Below are 26,999 nucleotides of genomic sequence, written 5' to 3'. Positions count from 1 at the left end.
TGAGATTTACTTTAATGTTTTAACTTAAAACATTTAAGTGGAATCTCACTTGTTGAACATATTTACACATAATATTTAAAACATATTAGTGTAAATATGTAATAGAACCTTTAAAGTGAGATTCACTTTAGTGAATCAATTAGACATGTGCTAAATAGAACATTTAAGTGATGGAAGACCATTAGATGTTATTTTTCAAATGAAAAACATGTAATACATCCCAAGAAACCTATTTTTGGTCTTTGCAAGGATTTGCATTGCATGTAAAGGCACTTCTAAAGAACATTTTCCCATAGGATTGCATTTGCACGTAAATGCAACTCATTAAAACATGCAATGACTCCCCAGAAACCTAATTTTGGTCTAGGCACCAAAATGCTCTTCCTAAACCATGTTTTGCCACTACAAGGTTAAACGTTACATGCAATGAGCGTCAAGAAACCCGGTTTTGGTTTATAAGTGACTTTCATGCAACAACATGACATATTTTAAATATGCATTTGGCTTCTCAAACCCTAATTTTAGTCTACCAAGCAAAATGTTACATGTAAAGCACCTTGAGAAACCTGATTAGGGTCTAGAGGCATAAATGCACATAAAGAAGGCATTTTGAACCACGCTATTGGGCAAAAGGGCATAGACATCCAAGTGCATGTGTTTCCATTACATGCAAAGCCAATTAAAAAGCCCAATTTTGTCTCTAGACGCAAAAATGTCCCATGCATTGCATCTTCCAAAGTCTGATTTTGGCTTGCATGCATATGTGTTGCACATTTAAAACACGCATTTGGATTTGTAAAGCCTGATTTTGGTCTTCTAATGGCAAAAGACTACATGTAAGAGGGCTTTTTCATCATTTCAAGGCAAAACGTTGCATGTAATAGGGCTTTCAAACCCCAATTTGTCAAAGAACTTGAAAAGAAAGTCTTTGCATCATTACATGCATATGCAATGCAAGTTCTAAACCATGATTTTCTCTTGGGAAGGAATTTTCAAATACAAAAATGACTTGGATAAATGCAATCTGTACTTTGAAAGGCATTTACAACATCATTTGCATTGTTTTGCACATGCATTTGCATCTCCAAACCACGATTTGAAGCAAAGGGTTGAATCTTTCAATGGCATTGATTTGTACATGCAATTGCACTCCTAAAACCCATATTTGAAGAGAACAAGTTCATTCCAACTTATTCTTCTTCACAATTTTTCTCTTTGCTCTCGAAGTGTGAGAATCTGGTTTTGCTTGCATTTCTTGATCACTTTTCTAACTTATTGCATTATTTGGCTCTTTATCATCCATTTGTCCCTAGTTTTTGCTTCAATTTATTTAATAAGTTTGCAACTTTATATTTCTTGCAAATGCAAAAGGTCTCTCACCTCAAAAACGAATTTGCATGCAAAGAGAAGTTAGAGAACTTATCAAGTTTTGAGTCAAAGCAAGAGGTATGTTCTTTTCGTTTTTCATGCTAATCCAAATTATAGAGAAGATTGTATGTTTAAAACTATTTTGTTCATATTTTTTTAAAAGTTTTTCTCAGTCTTTTTAATTGGCTTTTTCGGAGGTCTTCTGCTCAAAATTTCAAGTTGAAACTTTCATCTATCCCTAAAACTAGGCAATCGAAGGCTCCCTATTTTAGGGACTGAAAATAGATTTTTAGTTCTTTCCAACGGTGTAAGTGGTTCTGAATTTCAAGCTCTAGGTCAAAAATTATGACCCCGACAAGTTGGGGTAATTGAACACCTAGTTTTGATAGTTTTAGTTAAATATTGTTGTTTTTATTATAGCCACATATACATTTCGAATTCATGGCTATGGTGACTTTTGATGTTTCATCATTGTATATATTCTTACATTTTTGAATAATATGATGGATTTTGGTTTTCATACAACTCTTTTCGAGTTTTTGCAAGTTTTTCTAAAAATTGAACATTGATATTGCGAGTATTTGATTCTCACTAGATATTGTGTTTCAACCCACTTCTTAAAATTAGATCAGATGTTTTGTATATTCTTTGTTGCTCATTTTTGGTTTATTTTTCAAGAAAAATTAGAGATATTCCCTCAATAATGCAAGTACCTTTCCATGCTTTCATCTTCCATATTTCATCCATGTCCAATTACACCCAAACTCCATATTCCCAAAAATGTAATTGCATCTCCAAAACTCGATTACATGTTTACACCAAGTAAAGATGATGAATTTTTCACATGTAATGCATCTCCAGAACCCAATTTTGGTAAAAACTAACATTTTTACACATAATAACTCTCATCCTACACACATCCATATACTTCAAACATGCACACATCCATATGCTTCAAACATGCTCTCTTAGCCACCCAAAACAAAAGCCTTACTTTGCTTACATGTAATCCACCTTCCAAAACCCGATTGTGGTCATCTTTGCCCAAATACAAGCTGTCCCATTCATTTCCAGCCTTCTAATGTGTTCAATAAGTTTCTAATCCATACTTTGAACACCAATCCTTCATAGATCCAGCATTGCAACTCAAATCCCAAAGTTGCCATGGATCTAATCCCATCAGATGATGTATTCACCCTTTGGAATTTCCATGTTGCAACACAAGATATGTCCACACTTCCAAAAGCCAAAGGAAAAATGAAGTATCAGTACGATAAGGAACTAGCTCACATGTCCATCACAAGTTTCATCTTCTTTTGATGAGATCTCAAACACAGAGATTGGTCATGTTGACATGGCTAATTTCTTATAGAGGGTAGAAACATCCTCCAATCATGATATGCAACGAGTCAAAAGAAGTCACATCCATTTCGTATCTACCTTTCCTATGGCAGCCCTCGAACCCAAGTTCATGTGGGAATGTGCAAATCACTTTGATGTCAAGTCAAAAATGGTTAAAGAAGCAGATGGGAAGGTAGTTTTCAGCCTACATCCGAATGTGATTGTGAAAATCTTCAAGTGCCCTTAAACTCCGGAGTGTGTAGATCTAACCAAAGAAAGATCCTTGAAGTTGTGGAATCAGAACAAAATAGATTATCGGAGGCATGCTAACGACAAGTGGTTGATCAATAAAAGGTCAAATTTCTCCAAATGACCAAAGACAATACACAGATCTGACTTCTCCCAAGAAGTCAACGATTTGATCACTCCTCTAAGCAAGATTTGTGGTCTCAAAGAACCAATCACTTGAGACCTAGATGTATAAATTCATATATCAAGTTCTCGAACACAGAGAACCCATCCACTAGGGTGAAATTATTAGCACGACATTATGCGAACAATTGGTTCAGGTGAAGAGCTCGCTCTCATTAACATGAACTCATATTTGATTGACATCGTCATGATTATGGGCACATTCCCAACGCTCTCTACCATGGGAGATTGGACCCTAGTTCCCTTCTGGAACTACACCAAAGAAGTTCAAGGCTAGATCGGACTTTGATTATAGAGGTATGCATTCCAAAATGAAGAGGGTGTTCACCTATGTTCATCGCATGGAGGATGTACGAATAGATCTACGCAACGAGGTAAACGTCATTAGAATGGACTATTGCAAGCTCACTGTGCGACAAATCATTGATCTTGACTTGGTCCTTATTCAAGAAGGGTCTGAGTATGACTGAATGATTCTAGACAAATAATTCCACATAGCCAACAAGAGAAACTCTGTCCCATTCCCATCCAATAGCAGCAGAAAGAAGTAATTTCTATCTTTGATAGATTCCAATCTATCTTGTTTAATACCAATTCATGGCTTAAATGCAGGAATCTAAAGAGAGTCAAGTTGGGAGCTAGGAAAGACTGTAGCCATTCTCAACCGATCGGAAGAAAATCTCCAGTTGAGGTGAAGAAAGATGGATCATTCACCTCAGAGCCAACCAAGAGTTTCAAATTGAAGCTCAAAGGTGGAAAGGTTGTCATTCCACCTTCAATTTCTTCTCCAGCGCCTCTCTAGGCGCAAGAACTGGATGAAGCAGAAGAAGAGGGAGATCTAACAATTCTTTCTCCTCCGCAATAGCCACGCAGTCAAGAGCCATCTATCCAAGATAAACCATTCTTGGCTACCGTAGATATTGATGTGGACTACTTTTCTACAGTATTCACGTCATTCCTATTTCCTAGTTGAATACATTGGCTTTGCCCATCTCTTTTGCAGCTCCTCTCAATCTCACCTCAAAGCAATGCGAAAGCTTGGATAATGTCTTTGAAGCTTTCTCTTCCTTTCCAGCCATACTAGAGGGACAAGTTTCCCAACTTGATACCTCAATTGCAAGGATCAAAATGTTCATGAAAGAGTCATCCTAGAGAACACCCATGGTTTCAACTATGCAAACAGAGGCATGCACTATGACGGCAATGATACAATCAAGATCAATGTCTTCCATAGCCACCATACCAATTTTAGCAGATGAAAGTTCCAATTTTCCCACAAGATTAGGAAACATTACCATGAAGAGGAGAAAGAATGAGCAGCCTCTAGACGATTTTCCTTCAATGAAGAACAAGTCTAAGCTTCACATGCAATAAGAAAAAGTTATCTCAAGAATCCTTGTTGATTCCGAGAAAACTAAATATGCTGAGATTGTAGAACCCATGGTGGATAAAATAGTCGAAGAGCTTAATCGCTCTGATTACAAGTTCACCAAAACTGAACTTGGAAAACAATCACGGTTGGGATGTCAACAGGATGCACAAGATGTAGTCTCTATCTAGTCAAAAAGGAATGACAAACTCTAGAAGAAAATGACTCAGTTGAAGTTGGACAATGGTCGCCTTCATGAGGTCATTTGTCACCAATCTTCACAACTTGTAGTTACCACATCACTCTTAGCTCAAGTGAATCAGAGGGGTGAAGCGACTAATGCCTTGTTCAAGGAAATCATCACCGAGGGAGTCCAATTAATAAAAGATGTGCTCAAATTCCTTGAAAGTATCTGAGGTATGAAGAAAGGCTTTATGATATGCTTGCCTCCTTCAATCAAGAGACAAACACTGTGAAAGAAGATTCGAGCACATAGGACCAAATGTCAGAAGTTGATTTGGATGTTTTAATCACATATAACATCATTGCATCTATGGACATGTTCTGTGAATATTAGGGACTCATGGGTCACAAAGTGCAGGTAATGGAAAAGTTGTTGACGAAGACACAAGAAGCCCTTGAAAACTGCAAGCTGTGGAAATTGAGATCATCGGTGATCTAAAGATGATGGGATGTAAGGTGCTCATAGAGGATGACAATTTGTTCAGTGAAGAAGATAGGACTTCGGTATTCACTGACAAGGTCAATGCTGAATTTGAATCAGAGGATTTTCGAGCACACACAATGAACAAGTTCAAGACATACAAGTTTGCAGTGAAACACCTATGGTTGTCCATTGCAGAGAACTACTGGATTGTAAAAACATGTCATGCCAATGCAGCCAATGTTGATGCCATTTCGAAGATGAAAATTCTAGATCTTCCGATGCTCCATGATTGTATTGACAAATCAAAGGCTTATGTAGACAATCTTTGAGATTGATTCAACTTTCTCCAACATTTTCTTTTAGTTTTTTAGCATTTTCAGTTTTGTAGTTGTAGAAGATAGATTATGTGTAATCCGAGTACACAAACCTTCAGTCATGTAATCCAAAAAATGTTCTTTCCTAGTTTAACTAAGTCAAGGTGGTTGAGTTTCTCCCACCTTTTCTCCTTTCTCTCACTCCTTTTCCTATATAAAGGAGTGCCCCCTCATTGTAAAAATTATCTTTTATATATGGAAGAGAGCTCTGCCAAACTTGTGCAATCATGACTTTGATTGTGTTGTGCAAATTTGAAGGAAAAGTGAATAAAAAGAAGCAGTTGGATTCGAAGCTTTGACTAGAAACAATTGGGATAGAATCATAGAACAAATTGGAAGCTATGATTGTGATTTGTTTCTATTATCTTTAATTCATGTTATTATTGTATGTTTACTAGAGCATAGTGAGTACAAGAAGCAATTGGAGCTGAGGTTTTGACTGAGAGCAATTGTGATGGCATAGACTAGAAGCTTTACCTGTAGTTTATGTTATTGTCTCATAGTCACGCAAATTGTTAGAATTAAGTTACAGATTCGAAATCCTCTAAATTTGGAAGTATGTGAGCCCTAACGGTAGAGATTTTTCTTATAAATTATGAAAACTAGATATAGATCTAAGCCAATACGCTCTCAATCAGCCCTTGAGTTGGTGATTGGTATTGGTATTATTGTTTCCAACTATTAGATAGAACTATAGTTATAGAAATTGAACCTTGCCCATTACTTGCTCCACGAGGAAGTGGATTCTTGCTTGAAATAAGAAGAATATTGGAAACACCCCTTTATAATATCTCTTAACTTCTTGCTTACCTTGAGTTGATCCTGTTAATGTTTGAAGTTTGCACCCTACCAAATTCACAGAAATGAACTGGAAATTTGAGTCAACATTAAATCACTCATAGGTGGTGGGATTTTCCTATTGCATTGAATGAATCTTCAGGTTATGGACCATCTCCTTATGATAATCACCTAAGCTCTGATACTGAAAACAAACTAGACTTGAGGGGAAAAGGGAAAGAGATGCAGAAAGAAAACTTAAAAACTGAACCTAAATTAACAGGTGATATACCAAAACTTGCAAATATTGAACACACAACTGGTCATAGCTAGTAAGGACCTCCTTGTGGATACAAAAACTTCAATTTCTATACAAGTTTGCATAAATGTTTTACTGTAAGTTCCTAAACATGAGAGTTAGGGAAAAGAAACATTCACATAACTATCTCAAAGTAGGAGACACGAACTATAGCATGCAAACAAAGTACACCCCTGTAGCTAGGTAAGAGATGAGTCAACATAACAAGGAATCCTAAAATTCACTTCCTACCCCATCAATCACGTATTCACATAAAGATGCAGAAAAAGAAAAGAAGGCTAAATTTTTAGGAAGATTCTGCCACAAAATGATTCACTTCAATATATATTTGAAATCCAAAAATTGAGTTACAGAAAGATATCAAAAATACACCCAGGACAAGAAAAATGCCACAAAATGTCTCCTCTGCATAACCAGAACTGGCACAAACATGAGTTCAAAGCTCATTAAGTACCCTTTTCCATCACCTGAGTCAAATCCGTGAAAAAAGCATGTAGAATAGGGCTTAGAACTTTCAAAAATGAAGTCCAACCACTTATTTAGGTCCTCTAAGTCATAAAGACACATGTGACTCACTGTAAACTACCCCCAGAAAGCTCCAATTGTCAATAAAGACCCTTAAACTACCTTCACAAAGTCAAATTCGACGAACAAGTCCTACATTGACTCAAGTGGTTCCTAGATATCCTCCTTCACAACCCAAAATTTGCTCTTAGTCTTCAAATAGAAAACTACTTCCTTAATTCCAATCTTATCTCTCCAAGAAAAACTCTGAAGGTTTTCAAAAATTCTCCTAAATACCCTCCTCAAATGACTCGGGTCATCAACTAAAATTCAAGTCTATGTTACTTCAAGAACACATAGCGATGATGGAAAAATCCACCACCTTTAACATAGACTCCATCATAAAGCTCAAAGTAAAGATTGCATGGATATTTCTAAATTAATTAATATATTTATAATATCTATTAAATAATTTAAATTACAATGAAGGAAATGAAAACTTTATTATAACAATTGGATAATAACCGACCCTCTTCATGGCATACTTGGAAAATAAAGGAAAGAATCCCATAAAAATCATTCATGGATTCATTAAGGAAAATAGATCAAAGCTTGAAGTCTGCCAAATAAGAGACATAGTCCCTATCTCTTTTGCATCATTTTCACAAGCACATCTTCTAGAAGAAATAGGAGAAGAAACGCCTAGGATTTTCTGCATGCCATTATTCATACTATGCCTTTTCTGGAGTTTGACGCCACAAGAACTTGTTTTTGGTGATTTTGGAGTTTAGCTGCCACAATGAGGGTTTGAGAATTTTTTGCAGCCCATGTATGCAACATCCTACATAATTTTTGGGGATGTTCTAGTCGATGTTCTTTCACCATTGCTTTTTCTTTTTTCTAGGCAAATCAGGACATACTAATGCCTCGATTTACAAGGGTTTTTTTCTGGAAAACTTGTTGGCTCCATTCTTCATGTGGCTTTTCTGGATCTTTCATAGTGCTCGAGTAGCCATTGCTGATGCTTGACGATGGGTGAGCAAACAAAAACTTCTTCTTTTTTACTTTCTCTGCTAATCCATTTAATATTTTGTTAAATACTTATAAAAAGGAGATAGATATTAACAGATGCTTCTTCTTGTTTGTTGCCACCATTGAGGATTTTTGATGTTGCTAGAAACGCTTATTTTCTATAGATGCAGAAATTGCTTGTTGTTTCCTCTTTAATGGTTGCAGCTGCTTGTTTCATATTTACTTCTAGGTATTTACATTCACTAGAGTGAATGGGCTTATCTCATTTCAATTTGGAATCTTTCTATCCTGCACTTGTAATGGCACTTTTTATAGTTAGTTGGCTTTTTCCCTTCATAACCCGAACTGGATTTTTGTTGATTCTTGTAAAGCTTTTTTTTAATTTCACTTCCACCACCGACTCTTTCCATTATTTGCAAGTGTCATTCTTTTCCGTGGCACTTCATGTGTGATTTGTTACAAGAAAATAAATATCTTAGTTTTACTTACTCAGTTTAGAATAGCACAGACAAGTCACTGTAAGATGGTGAAATCAGACTTTATGAGGATTTGTTATCACAGCTTCTCATACCTTCTAGGGTCCTTGCCTTTTTGATAATTGTTCATGGCTCCTTGTAGATTCTGATGGTGACTTTGTTATCTCTTCTTGTGGTGTTTGTAGGAAATGCCCAGACCTACAATTGAGAATTTACTTTTTTCCATTGTTATTAACCCAAATCTTTTCTCTCTCATGAGAAAGCTCTCTTTACCCTTTTCAGTTTTGGGCCTTCTTGTTACATCTCAATTTTCGACCCAATTTAAAATATTCATACAGCTATTGAGGTTCACATGAAGTCAATTGACAATTAAATTTGTTATAATCCTGCGAAATGGTAAGATGGTTAGTCATTATAAGTTCATATGAAGATAACATGCTAGTTGATTATTTATCATGAATTCATGGAATTGAAAAGGCGATTAGCCTTTATAATCATTTATAATTAATAACTTGTTATGGTAATATGATTTAACTGCGAAGAATTTCCTTGTAGGGAGCACGTCAAAGGGTTGGAAGCATTGTTAGAAAAGAATTGGGCACAGGAGCATCACCATCATTGGGCAAATGAGTATAAATCGTGAATCACCATGGTTGAGGACCTAGTGACTGCATAACAAGATACACAAATCAAACATGCATGAGCTATTGGATAAAAACATTAATGATCTTAACTTAAATAAAGTACATACTTTTATGGCTTTTGGTTGACTTTTCCACCACATCATTATACTACATATTTATGTACATACACATAGATATAAATTAAAGGTGACATCATAATATTATTTTTATTCAAGATTTCCTCTATTTAATATGTACATTTAAATGCATGTACGAGAAGATAAAATAAATCTTCCAAGATGAAACATGTATTTAGATATACATATTTAAAAGGTACGACCTTGGATAAACATTACTATGTGTCATCTTAACAAGATATATTTACGTGCAAGTAAATAAATATGTTTATAACATTCCTTTCATTTATAACCTTCAAATTCTTTTCCTTATATATTCAATTCTTTACTTGAAACCGAAATGCACACTTGGCATATTTTATCGATGTCCAAGAAGGCAAAACATTTCTTTAAGAGTTACGGCTGACAATCTTGGAAAGCCTTCTATTATGGAAGTCGTGAGAAACAAAGATGATATAAGACTATTGAGTCTCATTACTCATGATATATATCTCTATGCTATTCTCCTTATGTTTTTTCCCTCTGAATATTTTCTCGCCACGATATTTCCATTTCATTTATACTTTTGATGAAATATGTGATTGGTAATCACACTAAGATTGTGTTCGGAGTTCTTTCCGTGAGGGAGCGGGTTGATAGCGTTCAGCCAAGACTCAATTATCTTCCGAATTTACCTAGTTATGTGGTTGCCTCCCTATATCCAAATGATTATAATGTGTTATATCAGATACTACTGCATTTGTAATTATAGCAGTAAGATATAGTTCCAGGATATGCTATACATCATCCTTGTTTTGATATCATCGGATAGTTCCTCCTTGGGTCATAACTTCCTATGATGAGTCATGACCAAATATTCATGTCATGATATCATATCTTTATTCTATTGTTGAAAGTTAGAATCAAATGGTATTTTTTTTGCAAGTCTTAAGATTATATTTCTTAGGTCACAAAAATGTGATGCTGAAAATATGTAATATTCTTATATCAGTTGAGGATCAACAAAAAGAGCTGGTTGATCTGAGATTCAAACACTTGGGATTCACCTGGCTGTATAGCCAAGGAAGAGGTGAAGAAGTGAGATAGAAATCTGCAATATCATGGAAATAAAAATCAGAAATGATATAACAATAAGTATATTATGTTAAAAAGGGAAATCATTTAATAACTAATGCATGTCCAATTCATTCTCTGTTGTCAAGTCGAGTGGCGTGATAAAATACTAGAATGCTCAGTGGCTAACAAGGTGTTCCATGCCTATTCCTGGTAAGAAGGGCCTTTCTAGTTAGAGAAAGTGTGGTGATAAGTTTGAGGTCCGTAGTTGGGAGGTTAAGCCCCTAATATTGTTTCCCCTCTCCACGAGATGTCAAGACGTGCATCAGATAAAGATAAGTTGAGCATTTGAACATCTATTGGTAACAGGTATTTTTACTTTAATGATATTTATACAAGTAGAAGATATGATGGATTAATTTATATTGTTGAATTCGGTTATTTCCTTTGATGAAAACAACCTTTCTTGTCAATGTAATTGGTAACCATTTAAAGCAATTAACCTTCCAACTGAATATGGAATATATCTATACAATTGTTATTGCAGTCTTTCATTTATAAGAATAATGATTATAAGCATATCTTCTAATCTTATGTTATTGTCATAGTTAGAAATAGGAAGAAAATGAATGAAACAGAGGTATCTGATGCCCCAAATGATACAGTGGTATTTGATGTCCTAAATGATACAGTGGTATCTAATGCCCTAAATGATCCAATGATACTTGATGCCGTAATTGACACGGTGGTATGTGATGCCCTAAATGATCCAATGATAATAGATGCCCTAATTGATATAGTGGTATGTGATGCCCTAAATGATCTAATGATAACTGATGCCCTAATTGATGTAGTGGTATTAAATAGATAAAATCTTGTATAAAAATAATATTATGATGTCACCTTTAATTTATAGCTATGTACGTACATAAATATGTATTATAATGATGCGGTGGAAAAGTCAACCAAAAGCCATAAAAGTATGTACTTTATTAAAGTTAAGAGCATTAATGTTTTTATCCAATAGCCCATGCATGTCTAATGTGTGTATCTTGTTATGTAGTCATTAGGTCCTCAACAATGGTGATTCATGATTAATACCCATTTGCCCAATGATGGTGATGCTCTTATACCCAATTCTTTTCTAACAATGCTTCTATCCCTTTGACGTGCTCCCTACAAGGAAATTCTCCGCAGTTAAATCATATTATCATAACAAGTTATTAATCATAAATGATCATAACAGCTAACCGCCTTTTCAATTCCATGAATTCATGATAAATAATCAACTAGCATGTTATCTTTATATGAAATTATAACGACTAACCATCTTACCATTTCGCAGGATTATAACAAATTTAACTGTCAACTAACTTCATGTGAACCTCAATGGCTATATGGACATTTTAAATTGGGTCGAAAATTGGGATGTAACATACCATTCCCCTTGTGTTTCATCATCCTCAATGAACTTGAAATTGTAATGAACATTATAAAGGAGCATTTAAAATTGGGCCAAAATTTGGAATTTAACGCTTCTTCTTCAACATATATGATAGGTTACATTTTTGCCATGAGCACAATTTCTCATTTGCATCCTATAGATGTCACATAATTTTCTTTTGCAGTCGTTCATCCTTGAATGTTGTTCGAATTTCCAGGAAAATAAAAGATGAAGTATTTGGGCACCTTGATTCTTGGAGTTTTGCTTTGAATGAAGTCATGACTTTCAGTTCCTCTGCACCTTTTCTATGTTGATGTTTATTGTTTTTCGAAACCCCCATGGGTAAATAGTATTATGCATTTTATCAGCATTGTTATGTCCATGTTGAGGAATAACCACAATGCTTTTGCATTTTTTAATCATTGGGCTTGCACGTAGATTGTAGATCAGATAATTTTCTTGCATTTGAGCTTAAGGCATATTTTATCTGTTTAATAATACACCTTTCTCTGTCATATTTGTTGATCTTGAAAAAAAAAATCTAAAATCTTGAATAACTGATTATGTTTTATTCACAAAAGCACTCAAGTATGCAGCAGATAGTTTCAGCATTGTAGATATTTACTTCTCTCTTATCATACTGTTGCATCAACTTCCTTCGAGATGAAACTTCTATGCTCTTTTTGATATGTAGCACTTGCTGATTCAAAATATGTATGCAATATTGTGTTCCTCTTTTCCACCATTTGATGTAACATTCAATCATATTTAAGATTTCAACACCCTCTTAAATTCTGATCATTATTCCTGGATAGTACTGGAAGCTCTTGTTTACAAATCTATGTTATGCATCAGCATTCTTGTTCTTTGTCTAATTCATGTAGCAAGCTTTCATGTCATATCGCAGAACAAAAGGTTTCAAGCTGAAAGAGCCCGTCCCTTTAATAATCTTTTTATTCTAATACATAACTTTTGTAGCTTTTTCTATTGCAAAAGCAAAAGGTTTCATAAATGAATATGTCCCTTTATACTCCTGTTGTATTATTCTAATCAGCTTCTCAGGACCTATCTCTAATAGGCACGCAGGGCTCAATAACCCTTGTGGGAGCCTACAGTTATGTCCATGTATCTATCAAAGAAAGGATGCTACACAAGAAACAAACATGTTAGAAAATAAATCAGGATCTTGGAATTTTTCGATGTAAATGCATATGTAGGGGAGGGGGGTAGGATGGTGAGACTGTTGGCCATTGCTTAGATCATTTTGATCTAATTCATTTTTTGTTGCACCTCCAGGATTTGGAGCAAGAGCATGGAAAGCGGGACAGTGAGAGCAAGCACGTGAACAACTAGGAACACAACCAGTCATTCCAGGCAATGTCTGGCACCCATGACCCATTTTACTTTCTTGTTGTTACTTTCCGCATTTACATTTACATCTATAGATCAGATTTTGGTATATTTGCATTGGTTAGTTTCATGGCCTATGTGAAACATGATACACTTAATAAATAAAGTTACATTTTCAGAAAAGATTGTGATATATATTTGCTCTATGCGATGCTTGTACTTTTCGTCATAAAATGTAACTTATATGCATGAAATGACAAGTGTTTTCATAACCAAATGCATGATCAAAAGCATTATATTTAGCAGTCAGTCTAGCAATCATGGCTTTTTCAATTTTGAGCTAGTAGGTGAAAAATGAAAAACAGATCCAAGAAAAGGTGAGAAGGGGGGCCTTCTCTTTAAGGTAGGAGAGACTATATCTCACACATTGTGGCTGGTCAACCTATTTAGTGACTGAATTTGCATAAACTGTTGGTTGCAAAATATCAACCCAACAATGTTATATGATCTATGCGATGGTATAACCAATTGGTGTGCACTGCGATTTCTAAAATGAATATTTGAAGAAGAGTGGTGGAGGCTCTGTGTCATTCAATTTCTGTTTTGCCACGGCCTTTTAAGCAAGGTGGAGAAGGGGTTATCCATGAAAAGAGTTCTCCACGACTGTGTGATGTGAGTCATGAAAGCAGGTTCTAGCATTAAAATTTCTAAAGGGGAGATTAGATTGACTGTGTTGAGGGAAAAGATGGATAAAGGTGAGAGAGTGCTCATGATTCTGCCAGTGAGAAGATTCTAGACCTTGTTTGTGATGGTGATGCTGCTTATTCATCTAGTGAACAGTTTTCTATGTATGCACTGCACATCATTGTAAACCTTAATGTAGCTTTCATAAAGTGAGATCATAGTAGTTTTGGAAGCTGTGGTTGGTGGAAATATTGTATATGTTGCTATTTGCTAGTGGTACTGTGGATTTTTTACCTTCTCTCAATTTTGGGTCTTGAGAGTTCCCAAAGATAATAATAGGTTGGGACTGTCTAGAAGATCAAGGAGGTGGATGTTTCTAATAAGAAATTTTATTATTTGAAGGTGTCTTTTGGTGGTTAGTGTGACCCGGGCCTTTGTAGTTTGAGTTTGCATAGAGAATTTTGACAGGGCTCATTTTTTTATGATAAGGGGCTGAAGTCAGTGTAGGAAATGGTATACATTTTATGACCTATTTTAGCAAATGAACAGCTGAATCACAATTGAAGAAGCAATTACGGAAGGTATTTTGAGTTTGGATAGAGAATTTTGACAAGGCTCATTTTTTTATGATAAGGGGCTGAATTTAGTGTAGGAAACGGTATACATTTTATGACCCATTTTAGCAAATGAACAGCTGAATCACAGTTGAACAAGCAATTGTGGAAAGACAATTTATCGGTCGGTGCAACCCGGATCTCATATCATAGTTTTTCGGGTTGATAAAGATGGTGACGTATAATCTTCAATTTTTTGAATGGATTTGGTGAACCATAAGGTACCAAAATCTGTGCTTAGATGCTAAATCTTTTGCAGCTCGTGGGTTCCTAGCCTGAGTTATATCAAGCCAAAAAAATAATGGCCATTACATAGACAATGTTCAGAATCAAATTGCTGTAACAAAGTGAACAATCAGAATAAAGAAAACAAAATGCTATGAAATATTTGAATAAATAATCCACAAGTAAAAATGAACCTATTATCCACTAGTAAAGAGAATATTAATGATTTTTAGTACTGGTGAAAATTCTTCAAATTCTATCACCTAAAAATCATTTAGCAAAATTATTTTTAAAATGCAAGCTTCTCCAAAGATGCAAAAGAGTGAATTCTTTGGATACCTGGTTTTGTAGATATTTTTCCCACCTCGTTTTCTTCTTGATCCTCTTTTTCAATAACTCTTTTAATATTTTCATCAGTGTCTCCAACATCATCCTCGCTGTCTCCAGATGCTTCCAGTCTTAAAATATTTTCGTGCTGCATTTTGGTCTTCAGTCGAAGGAATAACATTTCTATTCAATGTCACTTCTAGAAATTATTCATCAACATCTCCTGGTACACCCTTTTCAATTGTATTCTTCTCTTTTAGAGAAGTGTCATTTCTACTCAATATTGTATCCTGCATTAATGCCACACTCTTGAATATAGCAGATAGTTGTTTTTTCTGCTTCTCATCACTACTGAAAATTCCAAGAAAAGATAAATATTTAGCATTAATGTTGGCTATAATATTCGTAGATTTTACCAAATTTCAAATGCCTTATAATTCAACTCTGACTTCCTTTATACTTAAAGAAGAAATAGTTACTTGCATTGTATATTCCTATAGACAGTGATTTATATTAAAATGCCAAGTTCAAAGCTTATTGTAATGATGTACTTCATGCAATTTAAAAATAGATAAGTACGTAGTAATTAAGCTTGCTTGATTTTATGATTACAAGTTACCTCTCAAAAATTAAGAGGAACTCGAATTTTCTTGATGAGCACTCCTATGGGATTGAATATAACTGTGCAAGGTTAGAGGAAAATGAAAAAAGATAACACAGTTATAATTTTTGACATCAATACGCTCTTCAATCACAACAATTGCATGTTGCAACTAAAATTTCAACCTGCATATTCATGTTCAAAGATCATCATCGAACACAGCCCACAGCTTTTCCAAAATCAATATAAATGACATTTTTACATATACTTCTAGAAAAGCTGCCACCAACATTAACCTTTCAATTACCAAGAAAATTTTATTGCTAAGTAACTGTTGCTTAATTTTAACACATGTTAAAATTCTGACATGAAAATTTTATTTTGATAAAATCACATTTTCATTTTGATATTTGAAAGAATATAAATGTCCTTGTATTATTCGTCTCTTGAATATACAATTGATATTTTACAAAAATAATGAAATGTTGGAGGCAAAGTATTTCACACAAGTCGTGAAAACAATTGCTATCTTTCATATGTACTCAAAACAAAAAAAATGAAACATATGGGAGAAAGTCAGAGATAACCAGTCATTGCCTTTCAGACTTTGACTGGTTAGATGTTCTGTTGTTGCATTGTCGCCCGTGGTACAGCTCTCGATCTAGTAAAGCTCTTGGTTCATCATTCCCCTGCAGGTGAAAAAGGTGGGGTTAGATCTTTTTGATCTAAGCAATGACTAGTTACCTACAGCTACATTCCTGCACATGTTACATTTTTCTTATTCTGAATACATACAAAAAATGCAAAGTATAATGTAAAAGGGACGATCATTTTGATACGAAACCTTTCATTATAATCAAACACAGACATGTTCAGTTCATAAGAAATAGCTGCAAATTTTAAGATATGTTTTATGACTGTCACGAGCCCGTGCTCGAACATCATAAAATATTCTATTTGTTTATGGTTACATCTGTTCCATCAAAACAAAGTTTGTGCATGTGCTAAATAAGTAAATAAAAGTGACTCTCCAAGGAAATGCAGAGAGCGGCAGTTGCAGAGAAAGTCCTGACGTATCTAGGTAATAGATACAAGAAACTATTTTGCAGACAGTGATATCTTCCAGAAAATCCAACACAACAGTTATAAGCAATTACAGGAAAACAACAGAAGAATCCGAATATACTGAAGCTGTCTAAACTGAGAAAAGGAATAACAAACTGAGAAAATAAGATGATTTCTATTTGGGAAAAGAAATCTCAGTTAACGTACAGGCATTCTATGGCATTTCTCTCAAAAACCCACAGCAGAAGCAACAGATTAGATATTCTTAGAAATAAGGGAAATTAGTGAAATATTTTTAATGGTGGCTAGAATATGTGTAAAATCTATGCATCTATTCTGAATATTCAGAACTGTTGACAACTCAATATGGGCGTTGTGGTGGAAGACCTACACCATGTAAGAATTTCTTGAAGATCCTTTTAACTAGTTCTGAGCCTGAGCTAGATTGCTAAAACTAGAGTTACAAACCCATCATGGAAAACAATCAGCAATGAAAGTCAAAAAGGTTAAAACTGAAAACACATGATTACATAACAAGCAGCTACAGGCGAAATTTACAGAGCATGTTTCCAGAAAAGTGCAAAATAAAGTGAGAAAGCCCAGTTTTTTAATTCTCGAGCAATGATTCAATGTTGGTCCCCAAAGATCTAGTTTGGGTTTTTTGTAATATGTAACTTTCTGTAAAAAACGACATTCAGCAAAGGAGGATTAAAATGCCCATAGACTGTTATGTAATTTCAGAAAAAATCGCACAGCAGGTTCAAAAGCAGAAGCATCAGTGATATCACAATAGCGGCTACACTTACGCAGAAACTCTTATGCCATGATGACCTTTCATTCGAACAACAGAAAACAGTAATATCACAATGGCCTTTCAAAGCAAGATTACCTCTTTAACAAACGACTTCAGCCGGCGCGGTTCCAGCACAGAAATACCTCCATTCATGGCGGCCAAATGAAGTTCAAAGAATTGCAAACCCCAGCCGACTTTTTGTATAAATGAAACGCAATTGGAAAGATATTTTAGGGCATATAAACCGACACAACATATATTCCATATTGCATGAGATTTGAAATCCGATGGGATATATCGGCATCACTATAATGTTTTGTGATTAAATAAAGTCTTTTGTTTTATTAAATAGTATAGTAATGTATTACTTTAGCCAAGTAATATATTATTATATTATTTAACTTTTACCATGAATAGATATGTAATTTAAATTTGCAAAGTAAAATGTAATAATAACAAATCAAATTGATAATATTATAAATCAATTGATTGTTGTTAATTTGAGCAAATTTGATTCAAATAAATCCATTTTCGGATTTAGAGGGGAAAGAGAATCTGAGTTAATCTTATGATTAACAAGTCATTATGACATGTGTCTTTTAGACTAAGTCCTAGAGTCTTGTTTTTTTAGAGACTTAGTAGCTTCTTTTAAAGTCTATTTAAAGTTTTTTTGAGTCTTTCCAGGACTGTGGGTCGAATCTTGACTTTGTCCTAGCTTTTTTGGGCCATGTGTTGTTTTTTTTGAGTCTTTTAAGGGCAGTTAAAAGTGACTCATAGGTTCTGTTATGACTTGGTGCAGTTGTTAAGCTGTGAGTCAGCTTTTTTGATAGGTTTTGACTCCCTTATTGTAGCCTTTTTTCCTGATTTCGACCAGGAGTTTTGGTATTTAGTTTTCTAAAACTGTAATACCATGGATGGATGGATAGAGTTCTGGAGAGAGAATAGATCATTGTGACATCTTACTGTCCTTTGTATACTCATTTTTCCTGGAGTTGTATCTCTGAAGTGATGTTTTTCGACCTTTGAAGGCATAATACAGTTGACAGAATCTATTTTGGGACTCATTGTTGTGTGCAATACAGGTGATTTGATGTTATTTTTCTGTGTTCTATCAAGAACCTCTAAAAGTATGTCTCATTTTCGCACCTATATGTCTTAGTAAAACCTCTATGCATAGGTCATAAGTCGTGCATTTTAATGAAATTATATTGATTATGATCTATGTCTTTTTTGATATTTTTCGTTAAAGCCCTCTCCTGAAACACTTTTATGCAGAGATTTTCATCAAAATAGTATTCTTAACTACATGTTATTTCATTGTGCTTTTAGACATAAAATCATTTCGTCTTGGTGTATCACTTTCCTAGTTCAGATAGTTATTTTCCATTTTTCATACTTTCTCTTTCCCTTTCCCTCACAAGTTCATACTATAGGTGAAATATCATAACATCATACAGGAACCGGCCTAGAATCCAGAGGTTCAGTCACCTGAATAGTTTACCAACAAACTCGTGATTGTTCCAATGTTTCACTAGAATTAATAAGTGTTTAAACACTTATTTTGAGGGTGCAAATTCTGGTGATAACAGTAACTTCGGGCGATATAGTTGTGATCAAATTAAAATTTCTCTATTTCAAAGCATGAAAGATCAAACCCATGTTTTCAGCAGAAAAAACCTCAAAAGCATTTTGCTGCTTCTGGCTACCAAATGTACAAATTACACTAGATAAAACATTTCAGTCCTGGGACATTTCAAATGATCAAGCTACAGTAACTAACATGGGATTACTAAAGCCGTAATCACTCTTTGCACAAAAACCACACAGAAAGCCTTTTTAGGATCTTCAGCAAGGTCAAAACAAAGAGTTCATTTTTTATTTAAACAGCGCTAAAAATATATCAATAGACAATGCCCTCCAACTGCTATGATACTCGTATCTTTTCTGCAGAAAAAGGTGCACTAACAACTGCACCTTGGGAGTTAACTCTTCAACAGTAGTTTTAATTCCTTCAGGTGTTGATGTAGATTTCAGTTTTCTGTCAGAAGGTGCTAGCATACTTTGAAACCTTATGTTAAACAAAAACAATATTTTACTCTACAAGAAAAGCAGGATCCATTTTATTATTTTAATTTATCAAGTTCACTATTCATCCCAATTTTTAATACAGGTTTTCGACTTTCATACAGAAAATCCATTTGAAAGTTGAACTAAAAAACAAAACAATGAGATTTAGTGAGACTTCGGCATTTTATCAGTTGAGTAGATTTCTCAATAGGATTCTTAATATCAATGGTGTGAACATTCAGAGTTGTCAGCATGCTTATGTCTACTCATTGTGAACAATCTTATCTATGCTATAAGATTGAGGTTGGATTATCTAACCAGCCTACCAGTTATTTAAGCATGTTATAGTACCTAATAGAGGTACAATGCAAAAATATAAAAAATGATTTCTAAACTAACTATATAAGTTTCAAGTGAGAATCAATCACAATTCCATGCAGTTATAGAAATTCAGCAACAAGAGTATGTGAGGCAGGGAGGACATGAGATAACTAGGGCCAAAGGCACACCCAACTATCAAAGCCACCTGCAAGAGTAAACACAGCGGAAAACAACATAAAAGCCAACAACCAAAGGAGATAGAAGAGCCAAAGCGCTTTATAGATTCATCAAATCATCAACATACATGCCCAGTTGTAAGGCCTTCTGGATTACGGCTAACATTACAATTCAGATTTCAATCTTCAATGATAAACTTCACGTTCCAACTTTACTTCTGCTCTTCGTGATCTATCCTCCTACCTAAGACTCTACCCAAGACCCTTTTAAATACTTGCATGGCCACAAGTCAACCTATTACAAATACCACTAAATAAGCCCTTACATTAAATGCAAACCAAGCCACAAGTTGGCTTCCAACAAATATTAAATACCAATCAACCCACAAGGTCAACTCAAACTAGAACCAAACACAGACAACTCAGTCAAAGAAGACCCAAAACAATACTGGTACTCCGTAGTGCTCGGTTCATGCACAAACTCAGCATCCTCAGGAACTCGACAACCACTACAAACTCGACAAACACCAAGAAATTGGCAACCATTACGAACTCAACAAACACCATGAACTCGACAACCATTACGAACTCGGCATCTACCAAGAACTCGGCAACCACTAAGAGCTCGGCAACAACTAAGGGACTCGGCAATGCAAGGCATTGCAACTTGGCACCAACTACAAGCTAGGCAACAACAAATAAACAAGGCAAACATGCAGGATAGCAATGCAACCCAGGATGCTCCTACATTAGACAACTGAGGTTGAAAGAAACGATTCTCCTCAATCATTGACATGTCACAACCTGAGTTGAATCCAACTCAAACTAGGAAATCCATGTAGCATCTTCAACTAGCCTATTCTTCATTTCACCAAGTATTCAGAGTAATATTTTCCTCTTGTGTTCTACCAACTTTTTGGTCCAATATTTGTTCAACCTCTTCAATCTGCTTCTTAGGATAATCATCTGATACAACAACTTCATCATTTGACTCATGATACTTATACAAATCAGAAACATTGAATATAGGAGATATATCTATGTCATTAGGTAACTCAATTTCACAAGCATTACCACTGTTAAACTTTCTCAAGATCTTACAAGGTCCAAACTTCATCTTCAACTTACTGTATGTTCCAATACGGAGTCTTCCTTTCTTCAAATGAAGCTCAACTCATCACCAATCTCAAAAACATGATGTCTTCTAGACTTATCAGCATTCTCCTTATACTTCAAATTACTTTGTTCCAACCTTAACTTTACTTCCTCATGCAAACACTTCATAAAATCAGCAAATTCTTCCCCTGCAACACTTCTCTTCTCTTCACCAGCAACATCCCTTAAATCTGATATCCCCTTAGGCTGTAATCTAGTAACAATCACAAAAGGTGTTTTCTCTATACTCCTATTCACAAAATTATTATATGCAAACTCAGCTTGTGCCAATACTAGCTCTCAGTTACTTGGCTTATCTCCAACTAAACATCTCAGCAAATTACCCAAGCTTCTATTCGCAACCTTTGTTTGTCCATCTATTTGTGGATGGAATGTAGAACTAAACTTCAACTTAGTGCCCATCTTCCACAAAGTCCTCCAAAAGTAACCAACAAACTTACTATCTTTTTCAAAAATAATATTTCTTGGTAATCCATGCAATCTAACAATCTCTTTGAAGAAAATTTCAGTAACATGCTCATCATCTGATGTCTTCTTACATGGTATGAAATGAGCCATTTTAGGAAATCTATCCATAACAACAAATATAGAATCATGCCCCTTCATTGTCTTAGGTAATCCAAGAACAAAATCCATACTGATGTCACTCCAAGGTTTCTCAAGAACAGAAATAGATGTATACAAACCAGTATTTTGACTTACTCCTTTTGCAACTTGACAAACTCCACAACTCTTTACAAACTTCTCAACATCTGTGGCTAATAATACTTATCCTTCAGCAAACTTAATCTCTTATCAATTCCAAAATGTCCAACCAATCCACCACTATGTTTTTCCTTAATCAAATTCAACCTCATAGAACTTCTAAGAATACACAATTGAATTCCCTTAAACAACATCCCTTCTTAAATAAAATATTCATCAAACTTACTTGGTTGTTCTATCAAACTAGGTGCTCTGCACTCTCTCCACATCTCAGAAAAATCAGGATCAGTATCATACAACTCCCTCATTCTATCAAAACCAAGAACTTCAACCTTCATCTCGGTCAACAAAGAACCTCTTTTCATATGTCTCTAGTTCAATTTATGTTGACTTCCCAAGTGTTGTAAAGTCTTATGATCACTATACAACACAAACTCCTTACATATCAAATAATGTCTCCACTTCTTCAATGCTTGAACAATAGCATAAAACTATTGATCATACACAGAATACTTCATTTTAGCATCGTTCAACTTCTCACTAAAGAAAGTAACAAGTTTACCTTTTGACTCAATACAGCTCCCATTGCACTACCACTTGCACCACATTCAACTTGGAATACTTCACCCACATTCTCAAGTGTAGGCCACTCCAAAATTGCTTTAACCTTCTCATGGTCCATTCTCAAACCATCAGCCGAAATCACAAATCCCAAGTACACAATCTCCTCTTGCATAAAAGAACACTTCTTCAAATTAATCATCAACTTCTCTTCTTTCAATCTCTACAATACTTGTCTAACATGCTCAATATGTTCTTCCTTAGTCTTACTGAATATTAGAATATCATCCAAATAAACAATCACAAACTTACCCAAAAATCTCTTGAAAACTTAATTCATCAACCTCATGAGAGTACTAGGTGCATTAGTCAAACCAAAAGGCATTACCAACTATTCATACAAACCATCTTTTGTCTTGAAAGCAGTCTTCCATTCATCACCTTCTCTGATTTTGAACTGATGATAACCACTCTTCAAATCAATCTTGGTAAAATATTTTGCTCCACTCAAACAATCCATTATGTCCTCCATCCTTGGCAAGGAAACTTATAGTTCACTATAATCTTGTTGATAGCTCTAGAATTAGTACACATTCTTCATTCTCCATTCTTCTTAGGTGCTAATACAGCAAGTACAACACATGGACTCAAGCTTTCTCTGATCAAACGTTTTTGCAACAATTCATGCACTTGTGTTAAGTTCTTCATTCTCAGTAGGTGTCAATCTATATGGTGCTTTATTCGGAAAACTAGCTCTAGGAATCAAATCCATGCAATGACTTATACTTCTCATTGGAGGTAAACCATCAGGAATATCTTCTGCAACAATATCTTTATACTCATTCAGAAGATTTGTAATTTCCACTGACACTCGGTCAATACCACCAGCTTCTATTGTCATTCGGTTACCACTAACTTTTGTCACTCGGTCACTATAGATTGGCTCTCGGTTAACACTTTTTTGATACTCGGTTGCTACTGGCACAACTTGGTCTCCTAGGAATTACGGCAGAACAGATTTGATTCTTCTTTATTTCCTTTTCAAATTGCTTTCCATTAACCATGCAAACTCTCACAATAGTAAAATTTAACCTCATTTGGACTTTCAATCAAAGGCAGCAATATTTTCTTTCTCCTATTCACCCAAAGAGTATATTGATTCAATCTTCCATCATGTATAGAATATCTATCATATTGCCAAGGTCTACCCAATAGAATATGACAACAATCCATAGGCATAATATCACACATAATTTCATCAAAATAATGTCCAATTTTGAACTTCACAATACATTGTTCACTTACCAATATCTTATGCTCATCCTTGATCCATGAAACATGATAAGGTTTAGGATGATTCAGCCTCTGCAACTGTAACTTTGTAACTAGCTCTTCCGATGCCAAATTTGTAGAACTACCACTGTCAATGATCACCTTGCAACATTTTCCAGCCATCTTACATCTAGTCTTCAAAAGACTTCTTCTTAGGATAGGTTCCTCATCACTTCCCTTATTACATAAGGTTCTTCTCACCACCATATTTTCTCCAGCCTCAATCACTCAATGAACCCTCAATGTGTCTTTGAACTACAACATTTCTGTTACATTGCCCATTTTCAGAGGTTCTACATTCAAAGGATCTATGCCCTTCTTTACCACATCTGAAATAGTTACCATGAAAGCCACCTCTAAAATAAGAATTACCTCTTCCTCGATAAGAACTACCACCTTTCCACTCGGTCTTCCCTTTGTCATCATTCTTCCATTCAGATTTTCCTTTGTCTTGTATAGAATTGTCAAATCTACCACCTTCTCTATAAGATCTACCTCTACCTCTCTGGAATCTACCACCTCTACCTCTTTGTCTTTCATGCTTCTTTGTCAAGATCTCCTTAGCTTTCAAGGCATACTAATATGTTTCTTCCACACTTTCCAATTTCACAAAACATATTTCATCTTGAATTCCAGATCTCAATCTATTGATGTAGCTTCCGATTTTCTCCACATCATCATCCACATGTCCAGACCTAATGTCCAATCTATCAAATTCTTCAGTATACTACTTTATAGTCATGTCCCTTTGCCTCAAACTTTGCATCCTTCTCAACAAGCTAACTTGGTAATCAGTAGGAAGGAACTTGTCCTTCACCTTGTTCACCATTTTCAGCCAAGTCTTGATTTTCTCCTTTCCTCTCCTTTGTCTGTCAGTTTGCAAATGCTCCCACCACAGTGAAGCATGAGCCTTCAACCTAGTAACTGCAATTTTCACCTTCCTATTATCAAGAGTGTTTTCATACTCAAAGACCTTCTCCATATTAGAGATCCAATCCAACACAACATTGGTATCCAATTTTTCATCATAAAGAACAACTTCTATAACGAGCTTTGAATGTGCCCTAGACAATAATCTCAACAATCTTGCTTCATCTTGATCTTTTTCAGGCTCTGGATTAGGGTTTGGTGCTACCACTTCATCATCACTTACATCATCAAGATGTGCTCCTCTCCTCTAGGTTGTCTCCACAACATCTAGTCTAGCTGCAATTTGTCTCAATGTATCCAATATGGCATTATCGACATTCCCTCTACCTCTAACCATCTTTATAATTAGGTTCCTTAAGATCATAACCCTCTACAAGTTATAAGTCAAATCCTCAGATCCACTACCTTACAACCAAATCAACTTAGGGTTTCTACATGATCCAATCTCCACAATGACGAACCTCAAGCTCTAATACCACCTGACACAAGAAGAACATGAGATAACTAGGGCCAAAGGCACACCTAGCTATCAAAGCCACCTGCAAGAGTAAACATAGTGGAAAAAAAAAAAGACTACCAACCAAAGGAGATAGAAGCGCCAAAGCGCTTTATAAATTCATCAAATCATCAACATACATGCCTAGCTGTAAGGCCTTCTGGGTTACGGCCAACATTACAATTCAAACTTCAATCTTCAATGATAAACTTTGCATTCCAACTTTACTTCTACTCTTCGTGATCTACCCTCCTACCTAAGACTCTACCCAAGACCCCTGTTAAATACTTGCACGGCCACAAGTTGGTCTGTTACAAATACCAACTAAATAAACCCTTACATTAAATGCAAACCAAGCCACAAGTCAACTTCCAACAAATATTAAATACCAATCAATCTGCAAGGTTGACTCAAACTGGAACCAGACACAGATAACTCGGTCAAAGAAGACCCAAAACAATATTGGCACTTGGCAGTGCTCAGTTCAAACATGGACTTGGCATCCTCAGGAACTCGACAAACATTGCGAACTTGGCGACCACTATGAACTCAGCAAACACCAGGAACTCGGCAAACACCAAAAACTTGACAACATTATGAACTCGGCAAACACTAGGAACTCGACAACTATTATGAACTCGGCATCAACCAGGAACTTGGCAACCACTAAGAGCTTGCCAACAACTAAGGAACTCGATAATGCAAGGCATTGCAACTCAACAGCAACTAAGGACTTGGCACCAACTATGAGCTCGGCAACAACAAAGAAACAAGGCAGACATGCAAGATAGCAATACAACCCAGGATGCTCCTGCATTAGTATGGGATTTGGAGAGGGGGAGAGTGGGATGGAGTGCAAGCATCTTGGTTTAAGGACAACAATGGGACATTATATGTTGGGGATCTAGGGGAAGAGTCGCTAAAGGAATTGAGTGGCAGTTCCTGTTGTGAGGTTTTCACACCATCGCCCCATTGCAAATGGGGACCCCCTATTTTCGCTTAGGCAGTAGGAGCAATGGCCACTACTTCTTTTAGATGGTCTTAGGTGCTTTTAATTGGTAACATTTCAAGTCTCCAAGTCGGAGAGAGAGAAAAATCAGTCAAGTTTCTTAAGTTTGAGTTTGAGCAAGTGCATGAAAGGATAGATAAAGTCGTGGATATAGCATTCAATTTGGTCAAGTATAACCATTAGACAGGCCTACCCTTCCAATTTCACCTTAAGAAGGGCCTTAAAAGGGCAAAAAATCACTATGCGTGGACAGCAGATCGGATAAGGATAGAATCCTCTGGGCATGGCAGATTCCACCAGCCCTTGAGGATTCCACAATTCTTACCCCTCCTCAAACTTCGCCCTCTCTTTGTAATCTAAAATCATGCCTGCTCCTCAAAATCTTCCTATCAGCAAACAATCACGTCATTGAGTGGACAAATAAACATGTCTTTGAGGTCAAAATCTTGGAAGAAAGGTGATTCAGATTGAGGAATAATGAAAATCAGGGCATGAAGTCAGACTTAACATTATATACGGTTTGAACAGAGTAATGTGACTTGGGGATTGTGCAAGGGCAATGGATAGGAATCCTCACAAGGGGAAGTAATTGTCTGCCCCCTCAGGATTTATAATCCTCTAAGCAGTAAGTTTTCCACCTCCTGAGTATAG

At 35.6% G+C, this 26,999-nt stretch overlaps 1 protein-coding gene across 3 annotated transcripts in view; it reads right to left on the bottom strand.

Annotated features, from left to right (window-relative positions):
* LOC149552904 (endoribonuclease Dicer homolog 3b-like) overlaps positions 1–26,999 on the bottom strand; it is a 195,149-nt gene that overhangs the window by 133,894 nt on the left and 34,256 nt on the right. For 2 of the 3 annotated variants that reach the window (XM_089788465.1, XM_089788467.1), the window contains exon 2: positions 15,129–15,467. In XM_089788465.1, coding sequence (XP_089644591.1) covers positions 15,129–15,297 — 169 coding nt within the window. In that variant the 5' untranslated portion in view covers positions 15,298–15,467. The remainder of the gene's footprint in view (positions 1–15,128; positions 15,468–26,999) is intronic. The other variant, XM_089788466.1, reaches the window with a different exon arrangement.

Source organism: Cupressus sempervirens, chromosome 6 (assembly GCF_028749045.1).
Source record: "Cupressus sempervirens isolate cs-2001-9-10 chromosome 6, ASM2874904v1, whole genome shotgun sequence".
NCBI lineage: Eukaryota > Viridiplantae > Streptophyta > Pinopsida > Cupressales > Cupressaceae > Cupressus > Cupressus sempervirens.
This window is presented reverse-complemented; position numbering and strand designations above follow the sequence as displayed.